The 20,222-nt window shown below is 47.1% G+C and overlaps 1 protein-coding gene across 1 annotated transcript in view; it reads left to right on the top strand.

Annotated features, from left to right (window-relative positions):
- The window catches only part of LOC133763743 (F-actin-monooxygenase MICAL2-like), a 54,840-nt gene extending 35,194 nt beyond the window's left edge, over positions 1–19,646 (top strand). Inside the window, exons 5-7 of the mRNA XM_062197501.1 lie at positions 12,548–12,647; positions 16,040–16,113; positions 18,845–19,646. Coding sequence (XP_062053485.1) covers positions 12,548–12,647; positions 16,040–16,113; positions 18,845–19,029 — 359 coding nt within the window. The 3' untranslated portion in view covers positions 19,030–19,646. The remainder of the gene's footprint in view (positions 1–12,547; positions 12,648–16,039; positions 16,114–18,844) is intronic.
- Positions 19,647–20,222: the final 576 nt, after the last annotated feature.

Raw genomic sequence — 20,222 nt, 5'->3', positions numbered from 1 at the left:
GGAACTTAGGGCAAAGAACTCAGCAGTTTTTATAGCAAGCAGTAAAGGAGCCCATCCCCTAACCCAGGAAGCAAACAGTGCAGCGGTCGTGCTGCTATCCTGACCTACTTCTCAGAATTACCCACCTGATTGGTAGATAGGAGTAGCCCAGGGCCAGGTGACAATGGAACCCTGTATGGTGGCATGCTTAGCAGGAGCAGGGATGCTCATGGTCTGTAGAAGACAGCCTAACTCAATAAATATCAGAAATCCACTCGTTATATATTCACTTCTTTCCCGATTCACTGGACACTGCAGGTCCGTGGCCTCTTTATAAGCCAAATACTGAAAAGGCCAAGGCAACTTTCTTACACTGATTTTTAAAAAAAATAATATAGAATCCAAAAAATATATATATAGAAAATAGAAATAAACAAGGGATAAGAAGGGCAGGTATAACCACAGATGCAGCAAAAATTCAAAAAGAGTAAAGAATATAGTGGGGGCAGTGTTGTGGTGCAGCAAGTTAAGCCACTGCCTGTGACGCATACATCCTGTATGGATGCCAGTTTATGTCTCAGCTGCACCACTTCCAGTCCAGCTCCCTGCCAATCTGCCTGGGAAAGCAGCAGAAGATGGCCCATGTGCTTGGGCCCCTGCCATCCATCCACACAAGAGACCCAGCTGAAGCTCCCGGCTCCTAGCTCTGGCCTGGCCCAACTCTAGCTGTTACAGACATTTGAGGGAGTGAACCAACAGGTGGAAGATCTCTCTCCTTCTCTTTCTGTACCTCTGCCTTTCAAGTAAATAAATAAATCTTTTGAAATAAATATTGTGAGCACACAATACCACTAAATTCTAAATTTGGCCCTCTAAAGGTGAATTAACAAGCACCATACTGAAAAGCTGAAGAGGAAAACTTTATGATCTTTTCAGTAGGAGAAATTCATGTCACAAAAATACAACACTATTTTGGCATAAAAACTTTTAGTAAAGAAGACAGTAAAACATGATAGAATTTTCTTAATTTGAAGACTAGCTTCCAAAACCCTGAAGCAAACCTCATTGTTGAATGTAAGCGTCCCTCTTTAAATCAGTGGAAAGATAAAGTTAGATCCTCAGTCCCACATTGTGCAGGAGGGCCCAGCCAGTTCACTAAGACAAGAGGTGGGGCAGAGAGCATAAAGTTTGCAAAGGAAGAAACAAATTTTTGTTTCCAGTTGATAGGATTTATCCACTTAGAAATCTCAAAAGAATATACAAATAAATCATGTAAGATAATAAAAGTCTTTATCCCAGGGGCTGGCACTGTGGTGCCATGGGTTAAGCCACTGTCTCCCACATCAGCATCCCATATGTTCGCTGGTTCAAGTCCCTGCTGTTCCACTTCCAATACAGCTCCCTGCTAGTGTGCCTGGGAAAGCAGTGAAAGATGGCCCAAGTCCTTGGGCTCCTGCCATCCATATGGGAGACCCAGATGAAGTGCTCGGTTCCTGGTTTTGGCCTGGGGTAGCCCTGGCTGTTACAGCCATTTTGGAGAACGACTCAGCAGATGGAAGATCTTCCTCTTTCTCTCTGTCTCTCCCTCCCTCTCTGCAACTCTACCTTTCAAATAAATAAAACAAATATTCCAGGGACTGCATCTAAGACCAAGCTAGAAAAATCAATTCTATTTTTATTTCTTAGCCTCAAGCACCTAGAAAATGAAATAACAGGAAAGATATCACCTGGAAATGCACTGGAAATGTGAAGGACCTAGGAGAAAATCAGGTAGCAAGTGTGGCCCACCTTTGTAGAGCCAATTGTAATACTGTGCTGAAACTTACTAAAGGGACCAAATATGCTCTGACACATGTGAGCACATGACCTAAGCTAGCGTAGCATTACAGATCACAGGTGATAGTGATTCCAAAACAACTGGTTTTCTATACCCACCCCCAAAAAAACCAAATCAGTTCATAAACATGAAAGACTTCGATGTGGAAAATGAAACTCGAGACATGAAGAAGGGTCTTTTTTGACTTCAAGTCAATGGACACCATGAAAGAAATGAAAAGAAAAACTAATTCAGAAAATACATCTGTAAGCAATATGATTGAAAAAGAGTATTACAGAATATTCCCAAACGCTCATAAACCAGTAAGAAATAGGCAGATAACCTGATGAAAAATGGGCAAGTGATGTGAACATATATTTCATAGAAGAGGAATGCAAAGTGGCTAACAAACATGAAAAAGATACTCTCATCTCATTAGTAATTAGAAAAATACAAATCCACACTATAATAAGAAACCCTAAAATTAACAAAACTTTAAAAATTTGGTAATACTAAATCTTTCACATGGATTAGGCACAAGAGATGCCTTTTTAAAAAAATATATTTCTTTTATTTATTTGAAAGAGTTACAGAGAGAGGGAGAGACAGAGAGAGAGGTCTTCCATCTGCTGGTTCACTCCCCAGATGGCCGAAATGGCTGGAGCTGTGCTGATCAGGAGCCAGGATTTTCTTCTGGGTCTCCCACACAGGTGCGGGGGCCCAAGGACTTAGGCCATCTTCTACTGCTTTCCCAGGCCATAGCAGAGAGCTGGATTACAAGAGGAGCAGCCGGGGCTAGAACCAGCTGCGCCCATGTGGGATGCCGGCACTTCAAGCCAGGGCTTTAACCCGCTGTGCCACAGCGCTGGTCCTGGGATACTTTTATTCAAAGTCACTAATAGCATAAATTGTAATATTTTGGAAAACAATTTGACTTTGTGCTATAAAGCTGAACATTTACATACCTCCAATTCAAGAATTTCACTTCTAAGTGTATAATCCAGGTAAACCGTCCTGTGGACCAGAAGACATATACAGGAATGTTCATAGCAGCATCAATCCAAACAACAGAACTCCAAGAACAACCCAGATATCTATTAATAGGAAAATGGATAATTTGTGCCACTGAATTATATACATCCAGTAGTGAATGAACATAAGTGAACAGCATGGATACATTTTTAGAACAAAATATTGGGCTTAAAACAAGCAAGTTGTAGAAGACTACAGTACCACACGATACCTTTCAATAAAGCTAAAAGCAGGAAAAACTTTGTTTATGATGAATGGGAACATAATTATAAACAAGACACAAAGTGGTGTAACAAGGCAGGACTGGCATGTTTGTTCTTCTGCAGAAGCCTCTGGCCTTCAGAGTGGAATGGTGAGCTAGCAGTGACCTTGTGTTTATCAAGACTGACTCGGGCCAGACCCACGGCATGACTTTCTAGATTAGCATCATCGTATGTAAGGAACCTGTGGGAGGTGGAGGTACCCAGGGCTCCGGTACTGAAGGCTGCGAGAGCCTTGAATGAACCACGCCTGTGGATGAGTGCCTGACAGCTGACCAGGCACCAGGGGAGGAAAGGCGGGGCTGCCCCCAGGCCATGGGGAAAGGCGGCAGATACTTTGCACAGAGCTGGGGGTGCTGCTGCAGCTCCTGTGTTGCCCTTCAATGCCTCAGCTCCTCAGTGAGCATGTCCATCAAGAGCTTTAACAGAATCGCAGCCAACACCAAATTAGGACTTCTCACAGATCCTGAGGAGGTTCCAACTCACATCCAAGGAATTAGACGGCAAAACAAGAATCAACTTGGGAAAGCCACACACCAATACACAATCAGAAAAGTATTTGGTATTACCTACAAAAGGAAATGGCTTTTTGAAAAACCACTTTAGGGCTGGCGCTGTGGTGTAATGAGTTGAGCCTCCACTTGTGGTGCCGGCATCTTATATGGGCACTGTGGTTCGAGTCCCAGCTGCCCCACTTCCGGTCCAACTGCCTGCTGATGGCCTGAGAAAGCAGTGGAAGATGGCCCAAGTGATTGGGCCCCCGCACCCACATGGAAGACCCGGAAATCTTCTGTCTGCTGGCTTTGGTTCAGCCCAGTTCCACCTGTTGCAGTCATTTGGGAGTGAGACAGTGGATAGAAGATCCCTTGATCTCTCTCTCTCCCTCTCTCTCTCTGTAACTCTGCCTCTCAAATAAATAAATTTTTAATAAAAAATACATTAAAGAATAGATTGTGCGTTTGTTCTATTATTATTCAGGGAAAATAAGCTATTGACCGTTAGATGTCCGTCACCCTGAGGTTAGCAAGAACAAAGACTTGCCAGGCTTGGTGGTTTCAGCTTGATCGTGGAGAGTTATTGAAGATTTTCAGTGGGGAGTGACAATTTGCTTTGCATGCGTGAGAGCACTCTTGGGCAAAAGTGGGTCAATATAAATGACTCTATTAAATAAAAAGTTGGTTTGTGTTGAGTTTTGATTATTTCACCTTGGGAAGACTTACATTTTGTCCAGGAAAAGGCATAGTATGAGGGGAGAGGAACCAAGCAGAGGGTGAGAATGTGGACTGGGTCACAGGGCCGTTCTGTTAGCTCAGAGCCTGCTTGCCTCCTGGCTACACCACTCTAGATGCAGCCTGATTCTGAGACAGAGATGTCACAGGCCTGCCCTGAAAGGGCTTTTTAACACACCACTACCTGGGAAAGATGTGTGGCTAAGCAAACCGTCTGCATAGACACTGTGGGAGTCTTCCTAGGAAGTGGTGTTCCACTCAGCCCTGGGACCTTTTTGAGAAAAATTTGAGTAAAAAAATAAGTATTTATTATTTTGGAGTTTTTGTTCACCTGAAGTTAAATTGCAGTTGAAGTTCATCTGTATATAATCAAGTCAAGGGTTCCACTCTAGCTGAGTGTAAACAGGGAACAGAAGGGCCGGTGCTGTGGCATAGTGGGTAAAGGTGCCACCTACAGAGCTGACATCCCATATGGGCGCCAGTTTGAGTCCCGGCTGCTCCACTTCCGATCCAATTCTCTGCTATGGCCTGGGAGAACAGTAGAAGATGGCTCAAGTCCTTGGGCCTGTGCACCCACATGGGAGACCCAGAAAAGCTCCTGGCTCCTGGCTTTGGATCAGCGCAGACCCAGCCATTGCAGCCATCTGGGGAATGAACCAGTGAAAGGAAGACCTCTCTCTCTGCCTCTGTCTCTGTAACTCTGCCTTTCAAGTAAACAAATAAAATCTTTAAAAAAAAAAAAAAAGGCGGGGGAGGGGATAGAAAATAATCCATGTGGAACTTTAGAGCTAAACACTACAAGAAATGACAAGTAAGGACAAGTGCAGTAGTGCAGTTTATTGAATGGTCACTATGCACCAAGCACAGTGCTAAGCACTTTGCATGCATCTCACTTAATCACTGAAACCAATGGATGAGGAGGGCATCCCCTTTTTCACGGGGGAAACTGAGGCAAAGAAACATGAGTCACTTGGCCAATGTCACACAGGTGTAAAGGGCAGAGCCAAGGCTGACTGATGTCAAAGCACACGTCCCCTTTCACTTCATATCCACAAAGGAGGGGCAGTGATGACCTGGAGTTCATCAGGACCCGCAGGAAGGGAATCTTACGGATAGCCGAGAGGTGACGGACATCAAGGAGGAGCATCTCCTGCATCGCTGGGGTGGAGAGCGGAGTCCACCCCCGACACTTTGGTAGAAACCCTAGACACCTGCACGTGACTCCACATCCAAATACCCCCAAAGCTCCTTGAGTGCTGAAGAAAGGAAGACCCTAAAAAAAATGGCTGTAGCCAATAAAGTTGCCAATTATTCCATTGAGAAAAGAAAATTCAGTTAACTGAGTGACTGAGTTGAACTGTGCTCGTTGAGCACAGCGCCCGTAGGTACCATCGTGGTCTTGTAGGACACTCTCTAGGGGAGTCATCTTAGAAAGGCACGCAAGATTGAAAAGGGGGCATGTGGTCAGGGTTAAGCTCTAGCTAGAACCGATGGGTGCTATACAGCAAGGAGGCTGAATCTGAAAAACACAACAAAATACTCTGAAGACGGCAAGAGCGTGCCTTTAAAGCTGTTTCCTCTGGATTGAGAACGAGAAGGGATAGGCCCAGGGCTTGTGGCAGACGGTATAAGTTAGGTGATGAGCAAAGGCAGAATTTTCAACTCTCGGCTTTTCTGTCTTCTCTGTCAAGGAAAATGGTCCTCAGCTTAGAAATGTTAAACAAACATCTAGAAGAAATTGAATCCGGATAGGTGAGACAAATAGGAGAGCTGTGGATTCGGATGTGTAAGCCCAGGAGAAAGGAGGAACAGCATCTCAGATGTGGCGTTGCTCAATCCGAGTTTGTTGAATGAACAGAATCGAATGCCTGCTGTTGAAATAACTTGCAGACATAATCTCAGTCTGTGAGAACTCATGGAGAATTCTGGAACCCAAAGACTAGAGATGAGCACGCCTGGGAAAGGAACATGAATTCTGATCCTTGTCAGAATTCTGGAAATGATTATTTAAGAAGCTAAGTGTTTAGAAAGAAATGTAGGGGCCAGCATTGTGGCACAGTGGGTTAAGCTGCCACCTGCAATGCTGGCATCCCCTATGAGCACCGGTTCAAGCCCCAGCTGCTCAGCTTGCAATTCAGCTCCCTGCTAATGCACCTGGGAAAGCAGTAAAAGATGGCCCAAGTACGTGGGGCTTCTCACCCATGTGGGAGACCCCACATGGAGTTCCTGGCTTCTGGCTTTGGCCTGGCTCAGTCTCGACTGTTGGGGCCATTTGGGGGAGGGGGGTGAACCTCTCTCTACCTCTCCCCCTCTGTAACTCTGCCTTTCAAATATATAAATAAATCTTTTTTTTAATAAAGAACTCAAAAGATATTTAGAGATGAGTAGGAGCCATTAGTGTTCAAGACACTGTAGTAAACAAATGTTACTTCCCTTCCAGAACTCTAAGGTTTTCAGTGCCCGTGAACATGGTGCATATATATATATATATATATATGTACAGTTTTGTTTCAGGAAAGTTTTCTTATCAAAGTTTCTTATGATTGCCTCAGGGACAAGACATAGCAATGTGGGCTGATGATACCAGGTTGGGGTGTCTTGAGCCCGCATCACTCAAAGGCTGAGGAAGGTCCCTAATGATGGATGAGTTGGCTCTGTTCCTGAGCCAGCCCCATCTGACATTTCATTTTTCAATCTCATAAATCTCATATTGAGAGGTACAAGATGCCCATTTATCAATTCTGCAGAAATCCCAGAGCTAGGAGAAATGCTAGACAGAATACTCAGAAGATATCTAGTCAGCTAGATGGAATATTCAGATGAGTTCTCCATGATAAGACACAGGTAACAAGATGACACTTAACAAAATGCATATAAAGTCTTTTTTAAAAAATATTTTTCATTTATTTGAAAGAGTTACAGAGAGAGGAGGAGAGAGAGAGAGAGAGAGAGAGAGAGAGAGAGGTAGGTAGAGAGATCTTCCATCCACTAGTTTACTCCCAAATATGGCCACCACAGCCAAGACTGAGCCAGGCCAAAGCCAGGAGCCAGGAGCTTCTTCTGGTCTTCCATATGGGTGGCAGGGGCCCAAGGACTTGGGCCATCTTCCACTGCTTTCCCAGGCACATTAGCAGGGAGCTAGATGGGAAATGGAGCAGCCAGGACACTAACTGGCGCCCATATGGGATGCCTTAACCTATCATACCACAACGCGGATAGCGTAAAGTTTTTTTAAATGTTTATTTGTGGGGCCAGCGCTGTGTTGTAGTAGGTTAAGCATCTGCCTATGGCACCGGCATCCCTGCATATGCCTGCCCTGAATATACAGTCTGAATTAAGTGTAGAAAAAGATCAGTTGCACAGATAGAACTTGAAGGCATCAGACTTAACCATCTCTATTGTGGAAGGACCAGAGTTCACATCTAAGTTAAGAGGAGCTCCAGTAAAGAAGAGCTGCGAAAAAAGATGGCTACAATTCTTGGGCACAGGATGAATGTGTGAGGGGATCTCTCCATCTGGGCTGTGGATATTTGATCCTGCACTCTTTCGCATAGATCCTGGAAAAGTAGGTAGCTAGCAGAGGTGGGCAGCTGTCCTGTGACGGCATGACAAACCATCTGGAGGGGTTGACTGTGGAAAATCCAAGTGCAGTGAGTTGTGAGACCTGTCTTCCAGTATCTGAAGGCCTCTCATCTGAAATATGTAGTTACATGTTCTACATTTTCCTCCAGAGGTAAACACTGGCATCAATGGTTGGTGGCCAAGCCGTTGAAGGCCAATGGAAAAAAGATTTTCAATACATAAAGTACACAGCCAGACAGAGGGCTTCCTGGCCAGCAGAGAATTATCCTGGAGACAGGAGGGAGTTGAGGGAGCACCTGCCTGGTCTCTGTGGCTGGACCAGCTGACCCCCAAGCTTTCTTCCATCAGCAGTCATACGTTGCAGGATGAGACTGACGGCTGCAATTTACTGAGCTCCCGTTATCTGCCAGGACTGAGTCAAGTGCTTTGAGTACTTCATCCCACTGCAGGTGAGGAGACTGATACCCAAGGAGGCGATGTTAATTGCTCGAGCCCACACAGCAGTAGGTAGAAGAGTAGACATTTGGTCCCGTCTGAGTTTAAAGTATATGCTCTTAACTTCTGTGTTGTCTGATCTCTGGTTGACACACTTCATTTTTCATTCAACAACGAACTCCCTGGAATGCCTTGTTCTTGATCTCCTTTCTCCCTGGCTTTTGGCTGAGCTCACCTGCTACTTCCTTCCTGAGACCTCCCCACACTTCCTCCACACGGAATTAATTGCTGCCCTTCTGTGTTTCCATAGTAAGGGGCACATGGTATTCTGTGTGGCTGTGCATGTTGGTTTTTCCCTGGGGACTGCAAGCTCCTAGGAAGAAAAGTTTTCTGAACCACTGGAGCCAATGTTTACTCAACTCTGTCCCCCAGCACCACAAACAATACTTAGAAAATGTCAGCACTGGGGCTGGCACTGTGGCATAGCAGGTAAAGCTGCTGTCTACAATGCCAGCATCCCAAATGGGTGCCAGTTCATGCCCTGGCTGCTCCACTTTCGATCCAGCTCCCTACTAATGGCCTGGGGAAAAGAGCAGAAGATGGCCCAAGTGCTTGGGCCTCTGCCAACCATATGGGAGACCTGGAAGAAGTGTCTGGCTTCTGAAGAATGAACCAGTGGATGGAAGATCTCTCTCTGTCTCCTACTCTTTCTATGACTCTTTCAAATCAATCAATCTTTTTTTAAAAAATGGAATAAGTAACTAAAAATAACTTTAAAAAAAGGATACTGGTACCCAGTACACTTATTTTTTTTATTTTTTATTTTTTTTACTTTTTGACAGGCAGAGTGGACAGAGAGAGAGAGAGAGAGAGAGAGAGAGAGAGAGAGAGAGAAAGGTCTTCCTTTTGCCGTTGGTTCACCCTCCAATGGCCGCCACGGCTGGCGCGCTGAGGCCGGCGCACCCCGTTGTTCCAAAGGCAGGAGCCAGTTGCTTATTCTGGTCTCCCATGGGGTGCAGGACCCAAGCACTTGGGCCATCCTCCACTGCACTCCCTGGCCACAGCAGAGAGCTGGCCTGGAAGAGGGGCAACCAGGACAGAATCCTGCGCCCTGACCGGGACTAGAACCCGGTGTGCTGGTGCCGCTAGGCGGAGGATTAGCCTGTTGAGCCACGGCGCCGGCCCCCAGTACACTTATAATTCTTCTGTTCACTCATTCATTCAAGAAACCCAGGAAAGAATACCATCTATTTCCTTCCCTGTTCTCACCCCCCTTTAATCCATCCCATGTATCATCCTCTGGTATATCATCTTCTGACTATACCACCTTTAACGTCCTTTTATGTTCTGCAAAGTACAAATGCCTTCACGTGGCCCTAGGGGCTCTCTGTGGTGAGATCACAGTAAAGTTCCAGGCCTCGCCATCACCTCTCCAGGTCCCCTTAAATCCTGCCCAGTCTCCAGCTCCACGTCTTTTTTCCAGTCCCCTTGTTCTTCCTTACATTGTTTCCTCTTTGTGAAAATTCCCTTTTTCATTCTCATTACTTCCTCTCAAAAGTGTTCTCTGTTCTTCAATACCACTGCTCAAAACCCAGGTCCCTTAGTACCCCAACACCTGCCCTGACCAGAAAAGCCCTCTCTCTTTTGTATTTTTTTGTTGCTTTCTTCTTTTTTTTTTTTTAATAGAGACATTGACTCATTCATTTGAGAGGCAGAGTTAGAGAGGAGAGACAGAGAGAGAGAAAAAAAAAAAATCTTCCATCCACTGGTTCACTCCCAAATGGTTATAAAGGCCTGGAATTCCATCTGGGTCTTCCGCTTAGGTAGCAGGGACCCAAGCACTTGGGCCATCTTCCCTACATTAGCAGGGAGCTGGATTGGAAATAGAGCATCAAGGACTTGAATTGCTGCACATATGGGATGCCAGAGTCTCAAGTAGTGGCTTAACCCACTGCACTACAGCTCTGGCCCCGACAGCTTTTCTAATGTTCTACATTTTTTAAAGATGTATTTATTTATTTGAGAGACAGAGAAAGAGGGAGAGATAAAGATCTTCCATCCACTGGTTTACTCCCCAAATGCTGCAGTAGCTAGAGCTGGGCTGATCTGAAGCCAGCAGTCAGGAGCTTCTTCCAGGTCTCCTATGTGGGTGCAGGGGCCCAAGCACTTGGACCATTAGCAGGGAGCTAGATTGGAAGTAGAGCAGTTGGGACTCAAACTGGCACCCATATGGGATGCCAACACCAGAGGCAGAGGCTTAACCTACTAGGCCATGGCGCCACCCCTCTAACATTCTATTTTATGCTAACTCTTTGAGTCCATCATCCAAAAGATTATGTAGCAATATCATTTGTGGTAGGTGCAATGCTTTATTGTTTTGTGATATATAATAATATATAGCACTATATTCCCAGTGCCTAAGGCAATACCAAACACATAGGAAGTATTTGATTAACTGCTGTTATTGAATGGATGGATGGATGGATTGATGGATCAGAAGTCAAGATTTGCATGTTAGCATCAATTTGCCCATAAAATATTTCATTCTGGGCAATGCTTGTAGATCTCTTTGGGTGTCAGTTTCTCTATAAATAACAAGACGATCAAGGAGCCAGGAAGAAAAGGGAGCTAACTGTTATGGATTACTTGTTTTGTGCAAGGTAACATGCTAGGGGCATTATTTATCTTATATGATGACTAGAAGGAGGGAGGGAAAGATTTATACAACAGCGAAGAGCGTGTGTTTAGGGTAAGGCACACTCCTAACATCTCTTTGGAATTCATGTCCTACCTCTAAGTTACTGTAAATTTGGGCTCTTTTAACCTCTGATCTTGTAAACCTCTGTTTCTTCCGCTATCAAGTGGTCATGCCAAGAGAATCTACCCGTGAGGTTTTCTGCGAGGGTTAAGTGAGGCGCTGCTTATGAGGCCCATGGCCCAGGGTCCGGCACATAATCAATGCGTGATAAATAGCAGCTCTTTACTGTGTTGTTTGGGTGTCATATTATTCCAGTCTAACCAGTGGTGAAGCATTGGCCCTGAGATGTAAAGCAGCTTGCACAAGGTCAGACAAATCTGCTTCCCCCTCTGCCTATGGGACGCACCGGGATAAACCCATCCAGAATGGCCATGCATCCCACGTTCTCGCTGCAGGGTGAAAGGGCACCATTATCACCTCCCTGTTGCTGCTTCTCAACTATGACAGATTTTAACATTTTAGTAGCCAAACATGTAATATCTAATAGTATCTAAGAAGCACTGTCAATTTTCTCATGGTTATTCTGAGTTTTTTTTTTTAAGATTTATTTATTTGAAAGTCAGAATTATACAGAGTGGGGAGAGGCAGAGAGAGAGAGAGGTCTTCCATCTGCTGGTTCACTCCCCAGATGGGCACAGCTGCCATAGCCACACTGATCCGAAGCCAAGAGCCAGGAGCTCCCTCTGGGTCTCCCAGGTGGGTGCAGGGGCCCAAGGACTTGGACCGTCTTCTGCTCTCCCAGGCCATAGCAGAGAGCTGGATCGGAAGTGGAGCAGCCAAATCATGAACCGGTGCCCATATGGGATGCCAGCACTGCAGGCGGCGGCTTTACCCACTACACCACAGCACCGGCCCCCGATTATTCTGTTTCATAAAGGTTGAAATCTAAGTTGTAAGTATATATGGATGTAACTTTCTCTCCACAAGACTCAAAGCTAAAAACATTGTTTTCACCATTTGGCTTTGTGCAAAAATTCAGAATGCTGTATTCCTCTATGGGCAACTCTGACATGAGCTCCCCTGATCCAGGAAGAGAGCCACACACCGTGGGAGTCCTCCATAAGCATTAGGGTAGGCGGTGGGACAAGGAGACAGTAACTGACAGCCAGCGTTTTCTTTGGCAGAGGATATGACGCTTATATACCTAAGAATCTTACACAGGATGAACAAGGAGACAGAACAGGATCCGCTGAAGTAGAACGTTGTTAGGGGCATAAACCTCTGGAGCTGAGATAGCCATGCCCTATATGTCTGTCAGGATCGGCCCCAGAGCAGGCACAGGTGGATTCTGTTTGTCATGCCCATGACCTCGAGGCATCAACAGGGTGTCAGGGAGCGACTGCCTGCTGAGCCCTTCTTGCTACAAACACGGGCTGTGCTAAAGTAGCTCCAGGGCAGTTTGATCGTGGGGAGAGAAATGCCAATCTAACCCATTTGCCTTTGATTCCTTAAGCAGATTCAGGCACACAGGATGAAGCACAGCTTTTGCAGGAATGGTTTCAGCTGGTTCTGGAGAAGAATAAATTAATGCGATATGAGTCGGAGCTACTGATCATGTAAGTCAGGCCACACAGGTAACCGTGCGTCCTGAAAGCAGAGGGGTGGGCCAGGTGGGGGACGGCTCACCCTCCTGGGCTGAAGTCCCAGGATTTTTTCTCCTTGTGCATACAGAGTAGTGATTGAGGCAAATTGATATTTTACGTCTTGCATATCATGCTGGCATTAGAACAGAGAATCTTCCGTTGTCTGTTTGCTCTGTGGAGTTCAGGGGCTAAAGGAGATTTCAGGAAATGAGTCTGAAGCTGGAGGGCCTCTGGATAAAGGGTTTCCGATCCAGCCCTGTCCTCGCTAAAAGAGCAGTCACAGTGGGGAGGGCTGTGTCTGGGTCAGAGGAATCGTGGGAAGGGCTCTGTGGAGCTCTGCCTGGCTGCTTCCCTGTGGCTTCCGAGATGAAGGACTGAGCTCTGTCCCCATGTCCCCTTGGAATGAGGGTTGCAACCTGGCTAGAAAAAGTAGAGTGATCTCAACACACACTGAAGAAGTCCAAGGTCACCTCTCCATCCTGGAGGGAAGGAAGCGCATGCTAGGAACAGGCCAGAAGTCTGGGTCTTCTTCAGGCATTATCTGTTCTATTACTTTTTTTTAGTTGACTAAACTCAATTTAGTAATTTGCTCACATCCACTTGTCTACAAAGCCCTTGTCATACAACTGTACCGTGTGCATTGGGGCCAGGTCTGGAAAGTTCACACAACAAACATTTTGCAAGCACATTCAGTGTGCCAGGAAGTAGGCTAGGTTCTGCGAAAATAAAGATGAATATGGCCTCAGTCCCTGTCTTCTGGGGTCCTGTGGTTTCAGGGGAGGAAGATATGCAAATACACAGTGCAGTGGCCAAAAGAGAACCTGGCAAGACCTCCTCGGAGGTGTGCAGAAGGAGCAGCTGGCTCAGAGCCTGCCTGAGAGAGCCAGCGAGGCGGTGGCTGTTTCCGCCGCTGTTCAGTGATGCAGCTTCCCTGGGAAGTGCACCAGGATTTCCCTTCCAAAAGAGATCAAGTGGGAGAACTCAGACACGGGAACCAGACAAAGGCATGGCGGGACTCCGTTGACAGGCATTAGTTTGGAAAAAGACCAAAATGGACAAGATGGGTATGTCTACCTGTGTCCTTGGGGAAGCAGACATGCCAAGCCAGAATTAGAAGTAGAGTGGATTCACGGGGGGCAGTGCCTGTGAAGCAGGAGGGGAAGTGGACGCAGAAATACGAGGGAGGTCTTCAGACCCCAGCGAGGTTGTGCTCCATGCTGTGTATTCTTTCTTTGAAGTGCTTGGGACAAGAAGTGTTTCAGACTTCAGAGTGATTTCTGAATTTTGGATCATTTGCATAACCTTGACCAGCTGAGTGTCCTGATTCCAAAAATCCAAAATCTGAACTGCTCTGAAAATCACTTTTGAGCCTTATGTCTTTTTGATTTTGGAGTAAATCTAGAGTTCAGGTTTTTGGATTGAGGATGCTGTAAAAAGAGGAGGAAGGAAGGGGAACTGGGCAGAAGGAGCCTCTCTGAGACAGTCTTGGCCAGGCCGACGGGAGCAGGGATCGCCAGCCCAGGAGATCCATGGCAGGCTGGAAGGCCCAGCTCCTACACTTCTGCCGTGCTCAGTGGCTGGGAGTCTCCTGGGGGGACTGTGGCCTTCACCTGACACGGGAACAGGTCTGTAACAGCAGGCAGCTCACAGCACTCCTCCCAGGAAGTTCTGTCTTCAATGAATATCTGAGCAGTGCCCTCCGTTGGCCACCACAGTGGGCCAAGAGAAGTTCAGTGTCAACAACACAGGCAAAATATTGAACAGGGCAATGTCAGTAGTAGAAGTAGCAAAAATAACACACCACTCATTGCAGATACACATGAAGACTTCGGGGAGAGGTTAGAAGGAAAAGCCCCACCAAGTCAAACCCAGAAACCCAAATAGTTGATCTCAAAGAGGCAAAGAGTAACATAGTAGTTATCAGAGGCTGGAAAGGATTGGGGGTGAGGGGTGCAAGATAGAAAAGGATTGGTTAATGAATACAAAAATATAGTTAGGAGAATTAAGTTCAGGTGCTCTATAACATAGCAGGGGAGCTATGGTTAATAATAATTTATTGCATATTTCAAAATAACTAGAAGAGGGAGTTTTGAATATTTTCAGCATGAAGAAATGATGAATGTTTGAGGTGTTGATATGCTAATTCCCCTGACGTGGTCTTTGCACATTTGACAAATGTCACAACCAAACGTCACAACCCACTCCATGCAGATGTCCTTCAGAAACCCAGAGACTGACAAAATGGTTCTTCAGAAAGTTTGTGGGGAAATGAAATTTAAAGCTCAATTTATTTTGGTACCAAAAAAATGGAAATCCATGTGCAGTTCTTCATGGTATGCATTTTCCATAACTTTCTGAAGAGATCCTGTCTCGGCCCTCACCCTCTTCACTGGCTGTGTTGCGGTGAACACCCTGGACCACTTTTCTCTTAGTTTCTGTGTTGCTGCATTTCTTGCTTTTGTCCTAACCACTGGGTTGTGTCTTATTATTTCTGGCTCCATCTCTGTTATTTGACTTCTAAGTGTAAGTACTCGCAAGTTTCTGTCTCCAGCCCTCTCCTTCATCTGTTGTCTCCCCTTTAGAGATCTCATACGCCCCTGTCATCTCTGGTCACAGCCACACCTGTTTGTGTCCTCATTTCCCCTGGGAACTGCAGAGTGGCGTTTGGGAGCCTCCCCATCCCACGTGTGCCAGCACCTGGGGGGCTTGCATACACTGTGATATAGCTGGGTAGCCTCAAGCATCAAACAGGTCAGTTCCCCACCACCAAGAGCCAACGTCACTTCTTGACCTGACTGTTCCTTGCGGTGGAAACCCCAAGTCTCCAGCTCCTGAGCTGGACCTCTGTAGTCTTGACTGTTCCTTCCACATCTCCTACACCCAGAGGGACAGCAGTCTGCACCTGACTGCTCCATCCAGACAAAACATCTCACATTAGTGTCCTTTTTTTGTTCTCTTGTTAATCACACGGAGAGATCCGGGAGTTCTTAGAGGCGAGGCTTGGGGTCATGTTGCTCCTACAAGAGAGAGTTGGTCATCACTTGGTCATCACTTCTCCCCTGGACTGTTGTAAGACATTTCTGCACCATTCTCACCTCCAGCTCTTCCCTAAAGGGTGGACTGGAGGGCCTTCCAAAAGCTGCCTACGGAGGTCACAGCACTGTCTCAAGTTCAGCACATCAGTAGTCTCTCTAGGCAGCTAGAGTGGTCCCAGCAGCAGCGTAACTTTCAGTTTAGAGGAGTCCAAAAACCCCACTTCTAATAAGAAGGGAAACAATGTAGTGGCTGCTGTCCATGGGGTAATTTGTCAGTGATTCCACACAAATCCCCAGTACTTACAAAGTGTGAACATCTTCCCCTACCAGGGCCCAAGAACTAGAATTAGAAGATCATCACAGCAGATTGCAGCAGAAATACAGAGAGAAAATGCTCAAGGAGGGTGAGTACGGGCGTGCGCTTTGGGTGCTCGTGATAGACTTTTTTCCTCGAAAGGCATCTGGGAATAGAATTCTTTTCCTTGCATTGCACGACCCACCTGGCAGTCGGAGGAAAGTTCAGAGGCAGCCTCCCCTTGGCCAACCACAAGCACAGCAAGCCCCTCCTTGGCTTCATTCAGTGATATACACCACCTTGTACCTGTGGGAAGCAGCTCAGATGACTCCAGCCATGAGGAGCCTCTACCAAGAGAATTGTTCATTGTCTCGCTGGCTAAATAAGGAGTACCAATACCGGAACATGCCTGAATTAGCCAACCGTAGCATGCAACTTGGATCTCGTTTGTACAATTTTTTTTACTTTTTTTTTTTTAATTTGACAGAGTTATAGACAGTGAGAGAGAGAGAGAGAAAGGTCTTCCTTCCGTTGGTTCACTCCCCAAATGTCTGGTGCTGCACCGATCCAAAGCCAGGAGCCAGGTGCTTCCTCCCAGTCTCCCATGCAGGTGCAGGGGCCCAAGCACTTGGGCCATCCTCCACTGCCCTCCCGGGCCATAGCAAAGAGCTGGACTGGAAGAGGAGCAACCAGAATCAGAATCCAGCACCCGTATGGGATGCTGGCACCACAGGCGAAGGATTAACCAAGTGAGCCATGGCACCAGCCCCTCGTTTGTACATTTGATAAAAAATTTAATTTGCTTTGTTTCAGGATAGTAAAATAAATACTACTAAAGACTTTATTAGCCTTCCTTGATCCTTTTTTTATTAATTATTATTTTTAATTCTTACTAAGGAGTGAAGGTCATATATTTTCTCACTCCTCTTTAAGGAACCAGAAAAAGTGTAGCTGCATCATTTTGTCTGTCCCTGAGCTCCCCTTGTGCACCAGCTTCTTCCTGCTAGCGAGCGGGGGTGGAAAACAGGCGCTCCACATCCTTCTCCGGGAACCTCACTCTGATGCGATCATTTAAACCGCCCCGTAGGACGCGCTCAGTCTCTCTGCGCTAAAGCTGTGCAGTCTTGAGATTGGCCACCACTTCCTTCTGCATCTCTCCCTAGGGGATTGCCAGGTAATGAGCACAGGCAGGTCTATGTGGCCTTGGGAAACTAGGAAGCTGGGTAGGGCGCCTGACTCCCTGAGGCCCCCCCCCCCACATGCTGTCTCCTGTCACCCAGCTGCCGCTCCCTCACTGGCACCTGTAGCTGAGGTGTGCGGTGCTGGAAGCCACCTCCTACCATTCCCGTGGTGTGCTTTGGAGCCTAGTGGCGTTCCCTGGCTTGCTCGCCCAGCCTTGCCTCGGCACACCCTCCATTCAGCGTGGGACTTTGGACAACTCTGGGACATGTGGGCCACATCCAGCAGAGGGAGAGCCTTCCTGTCTGCCCAGCCACGAAGTACTGCCTTCCACTTACACCCAGGGCAGCCCCTCCAGCTGGCTTCTTCCCACACAGGAGTCCTGGGGCCCCAGTGTTCTCCTGCCCGCTTAGGTGCTTCTGGGGGCCAGAATACAGAGACAATCACAGAGCTCTCCCCCTCGGCCTCTCCTGCCTTGCTCTTCTCCCTCCCATATAACCTGACGTGCAAAAGGATTGTGCTGCTTAATTCCCCATTCCTTGTGTCTCCTTTCTTCCCGGCCCAGACCTCAGAACTCAGCTTGGTGAGAGCCTGTGTACCTTCTCACCGCCCACTCAGTGTGCTGGATGGGAGGGACCACAGGAATTTAGAAAGGCTCAACCAGCCGGCGCCACAGCTCAATAGGCTAATCCTCCACCTGTGGCGCCAACACCCCAGGTTCTAGTCCCGGTTGGGGCACTGGATTCTGCCCGGTTGCCCCTCTTCCAGGCCAGCTCTCTGCTGTGGCCTGGGAAGGCAGTGGAGGATGGCCCAAGTGCTTGGGCCCTGCACCCGTGTGGGAGACAGAAGGAAGATCTCTCTCTCTCTCTCTCTCTCTCTCTCTAACTGTGTCAAAAGAAAAGAAAACGAAAAAAAAAAAAAAGGCTCAACCCAAGGCCACAATCTGATTGACAGATCTGGCCTTAAAATCCAGTTTTGAGGGTCAGAACACCCTCACTACCTGTTTTCTACCCTTTCCCTTCCATTTCTCACAATCCTGTCTCCCCCAGGCAGTCAGGTACCTTGGCCAGTTAGGAGGAGGGGCATGCCCTCAGAAAGTTCCAGGGGAAAGCAGAGTGGGTCTGGAAACCTCATCCTATCAGACCGTCGTGGCCTCGCTTTGCTTCTCCGTGGTTGGCTGTGGGCTCTGCTGACAGGGCTACCATGTGCAACACTGACTACAAATGCAAAAGGGATCCTTGTTGTTGAAATAGCAGCACTGAAGCAGGTGGTTTCCTTCCAACTTCTCACGATTTCTTCCCTGCGGCTCAGCTACGTTTATGGAAAGTGGCCTTTGTGTTGCTCTGTTGGTTTCTTTTTCAGGCGGGAGGCAAGGCTGGGGCACCCGATAGGGCCCAGCTGGCAATCCCTGCTGCTTCTCACAAGGGCGTGCTCCCCTGTCGCTGCCCATGTATCCGCAAGATGAAATCTGAGCCGACCCCCCCACAAAGCACCCACCTTTCTAATCCGTGGCTTCAAGGGCAGCTCCTTGGTGCTTCATTCGTTTCCTTGTTCTCTGCCTCGGAATTAAAGGACAGGGCAGGGCAATCCAGATGCCCTTGCCAAGAGCTCTCCAGGGGCCCAGTCTTACCTAAGGCCCTCTGTTTCTCTTGTTTCTTTAGAGAACCAGAAAGATGAGAACGCTCTCAACGAGGCGCAGGAAATATTCACCGAGATGATGAAAGTGGTGGAGCAAAGGGACAAACTCGTGGACTCCTTGGAGGAACAGCGCCTCAAAGAGAAGGCCGAGGACCAGCATTTTGAGAGCTTTGTGTTCCCCAGGGGCTGTCAGCTGAGCAGGACCTGATGAGGCCCCCCTCCCCGGAGGCAGGCGGAACGCCGCATCGGGACGGCCACAGCACGCTTCTCGTCTGTGCTTTGGTGGGCTCCATCACGCCTGGAATTTAAGTTGTACCCTCCTGCAGTTCCCTCGTAGATCAGAACTGCCTCGTGCAGACAACAGCATCCCAAGGTTCCCCCAGAGCCGAGCAAGAAGAAAACACAAAGACTCTTGAAACTGGCAGCCGACTCGAGCTGGGCCGTCAGCGTGGAGGTGTCCCTGGCACATGACCAGCGTGGTTTTTCCCCATAAAATGACACAAAGATGTGACTCTCCTGTGGCTCTTGTCATCTTCCTCTCCAGTTCATTGAGTTGCACATTTAAAAAATTTTAAGAAGCTGCCTTTTCATGAAAATATCCCTATTTGCCTTCTTTTTTCTTTTCTTTTCTTTTTTTTCGTGGATGACTGATTTCCAAATGTCAGAAAGCAGCAGCAGGTTAAAGATTAGGTTAATATTTAAATTGTGCTTCCAGAGAAAGAGGGGAAACCTTGAGATTACTGATTACACAAAGCAAATAACTGGTATAGCAGGTGTTAATTCAATCCAGGGTGAATTTAATTTACCAGGTGTACTTATAAGCCTTAATAGAATATACATCAGCAATGAGGGTTTAATAGAACATTTGAGCCGTAATTTTATTAAAAAGGAAAAAGGAAATCCAACTTTAGCTTCGTGCCAGCGGGATTGTTAGTTTTCACCAAATACCACGGGCTTAGAGGAGCTTTTGTTCCCACAGTACCGTCCTTGTGGCCCTTGCAACATAATAAGCGTTTTGAGAAACTCAATGATTTTGAGGGGCTTTTTTTTTTTTTTTTTCAATAAGTGCTGGTGATGGCAAAAAGGGAAGCTCTTCCATTTGTTGATGAAACACGCATGAGGTCAGTGCTGTAAGTGAAAGGGCGTAGGAGAGCAGCGCCCCCTGCAGGGAGCTGTGTCTGCCCAGGGCAAGGACAAAACCACATCTGACTTCCGGGGAGAGCTGAGTGCAGGGACTCCACCTCCCAAATCGGCAACTGGTGGTGGGCTTTTTAAAAATGACATTTCCAGTATGCAAAGGCAGCTGGGATAGAGGGAGTGTGCACGGGCACCTTGGGATTCCTGGGGTGTCTGGACTGCATTTGGAGACCAAAGAAGAGAAGGCTTCAAATGGCAATGTGC

Source organism: Lepus europaeus, chromosome 7 (genome assembly GCF_033115175.1).
Source record: "Lepus europaeus isolate LE1 chromosome 7, mLepTim1.pri, whole genome shotgun sequence".
NCBI classification, from domain to species: domain Eukaryota; kingdom Metazoa; phylum Chordata; class Mammalia; order Lagomorpha; family Leporidae; genus Lepus; species Lepus europaeus.
Note: the sequence above shows the minus strand (reverse complement) of the source record. Positions and strands in the feature narration are given on the sequence as shown.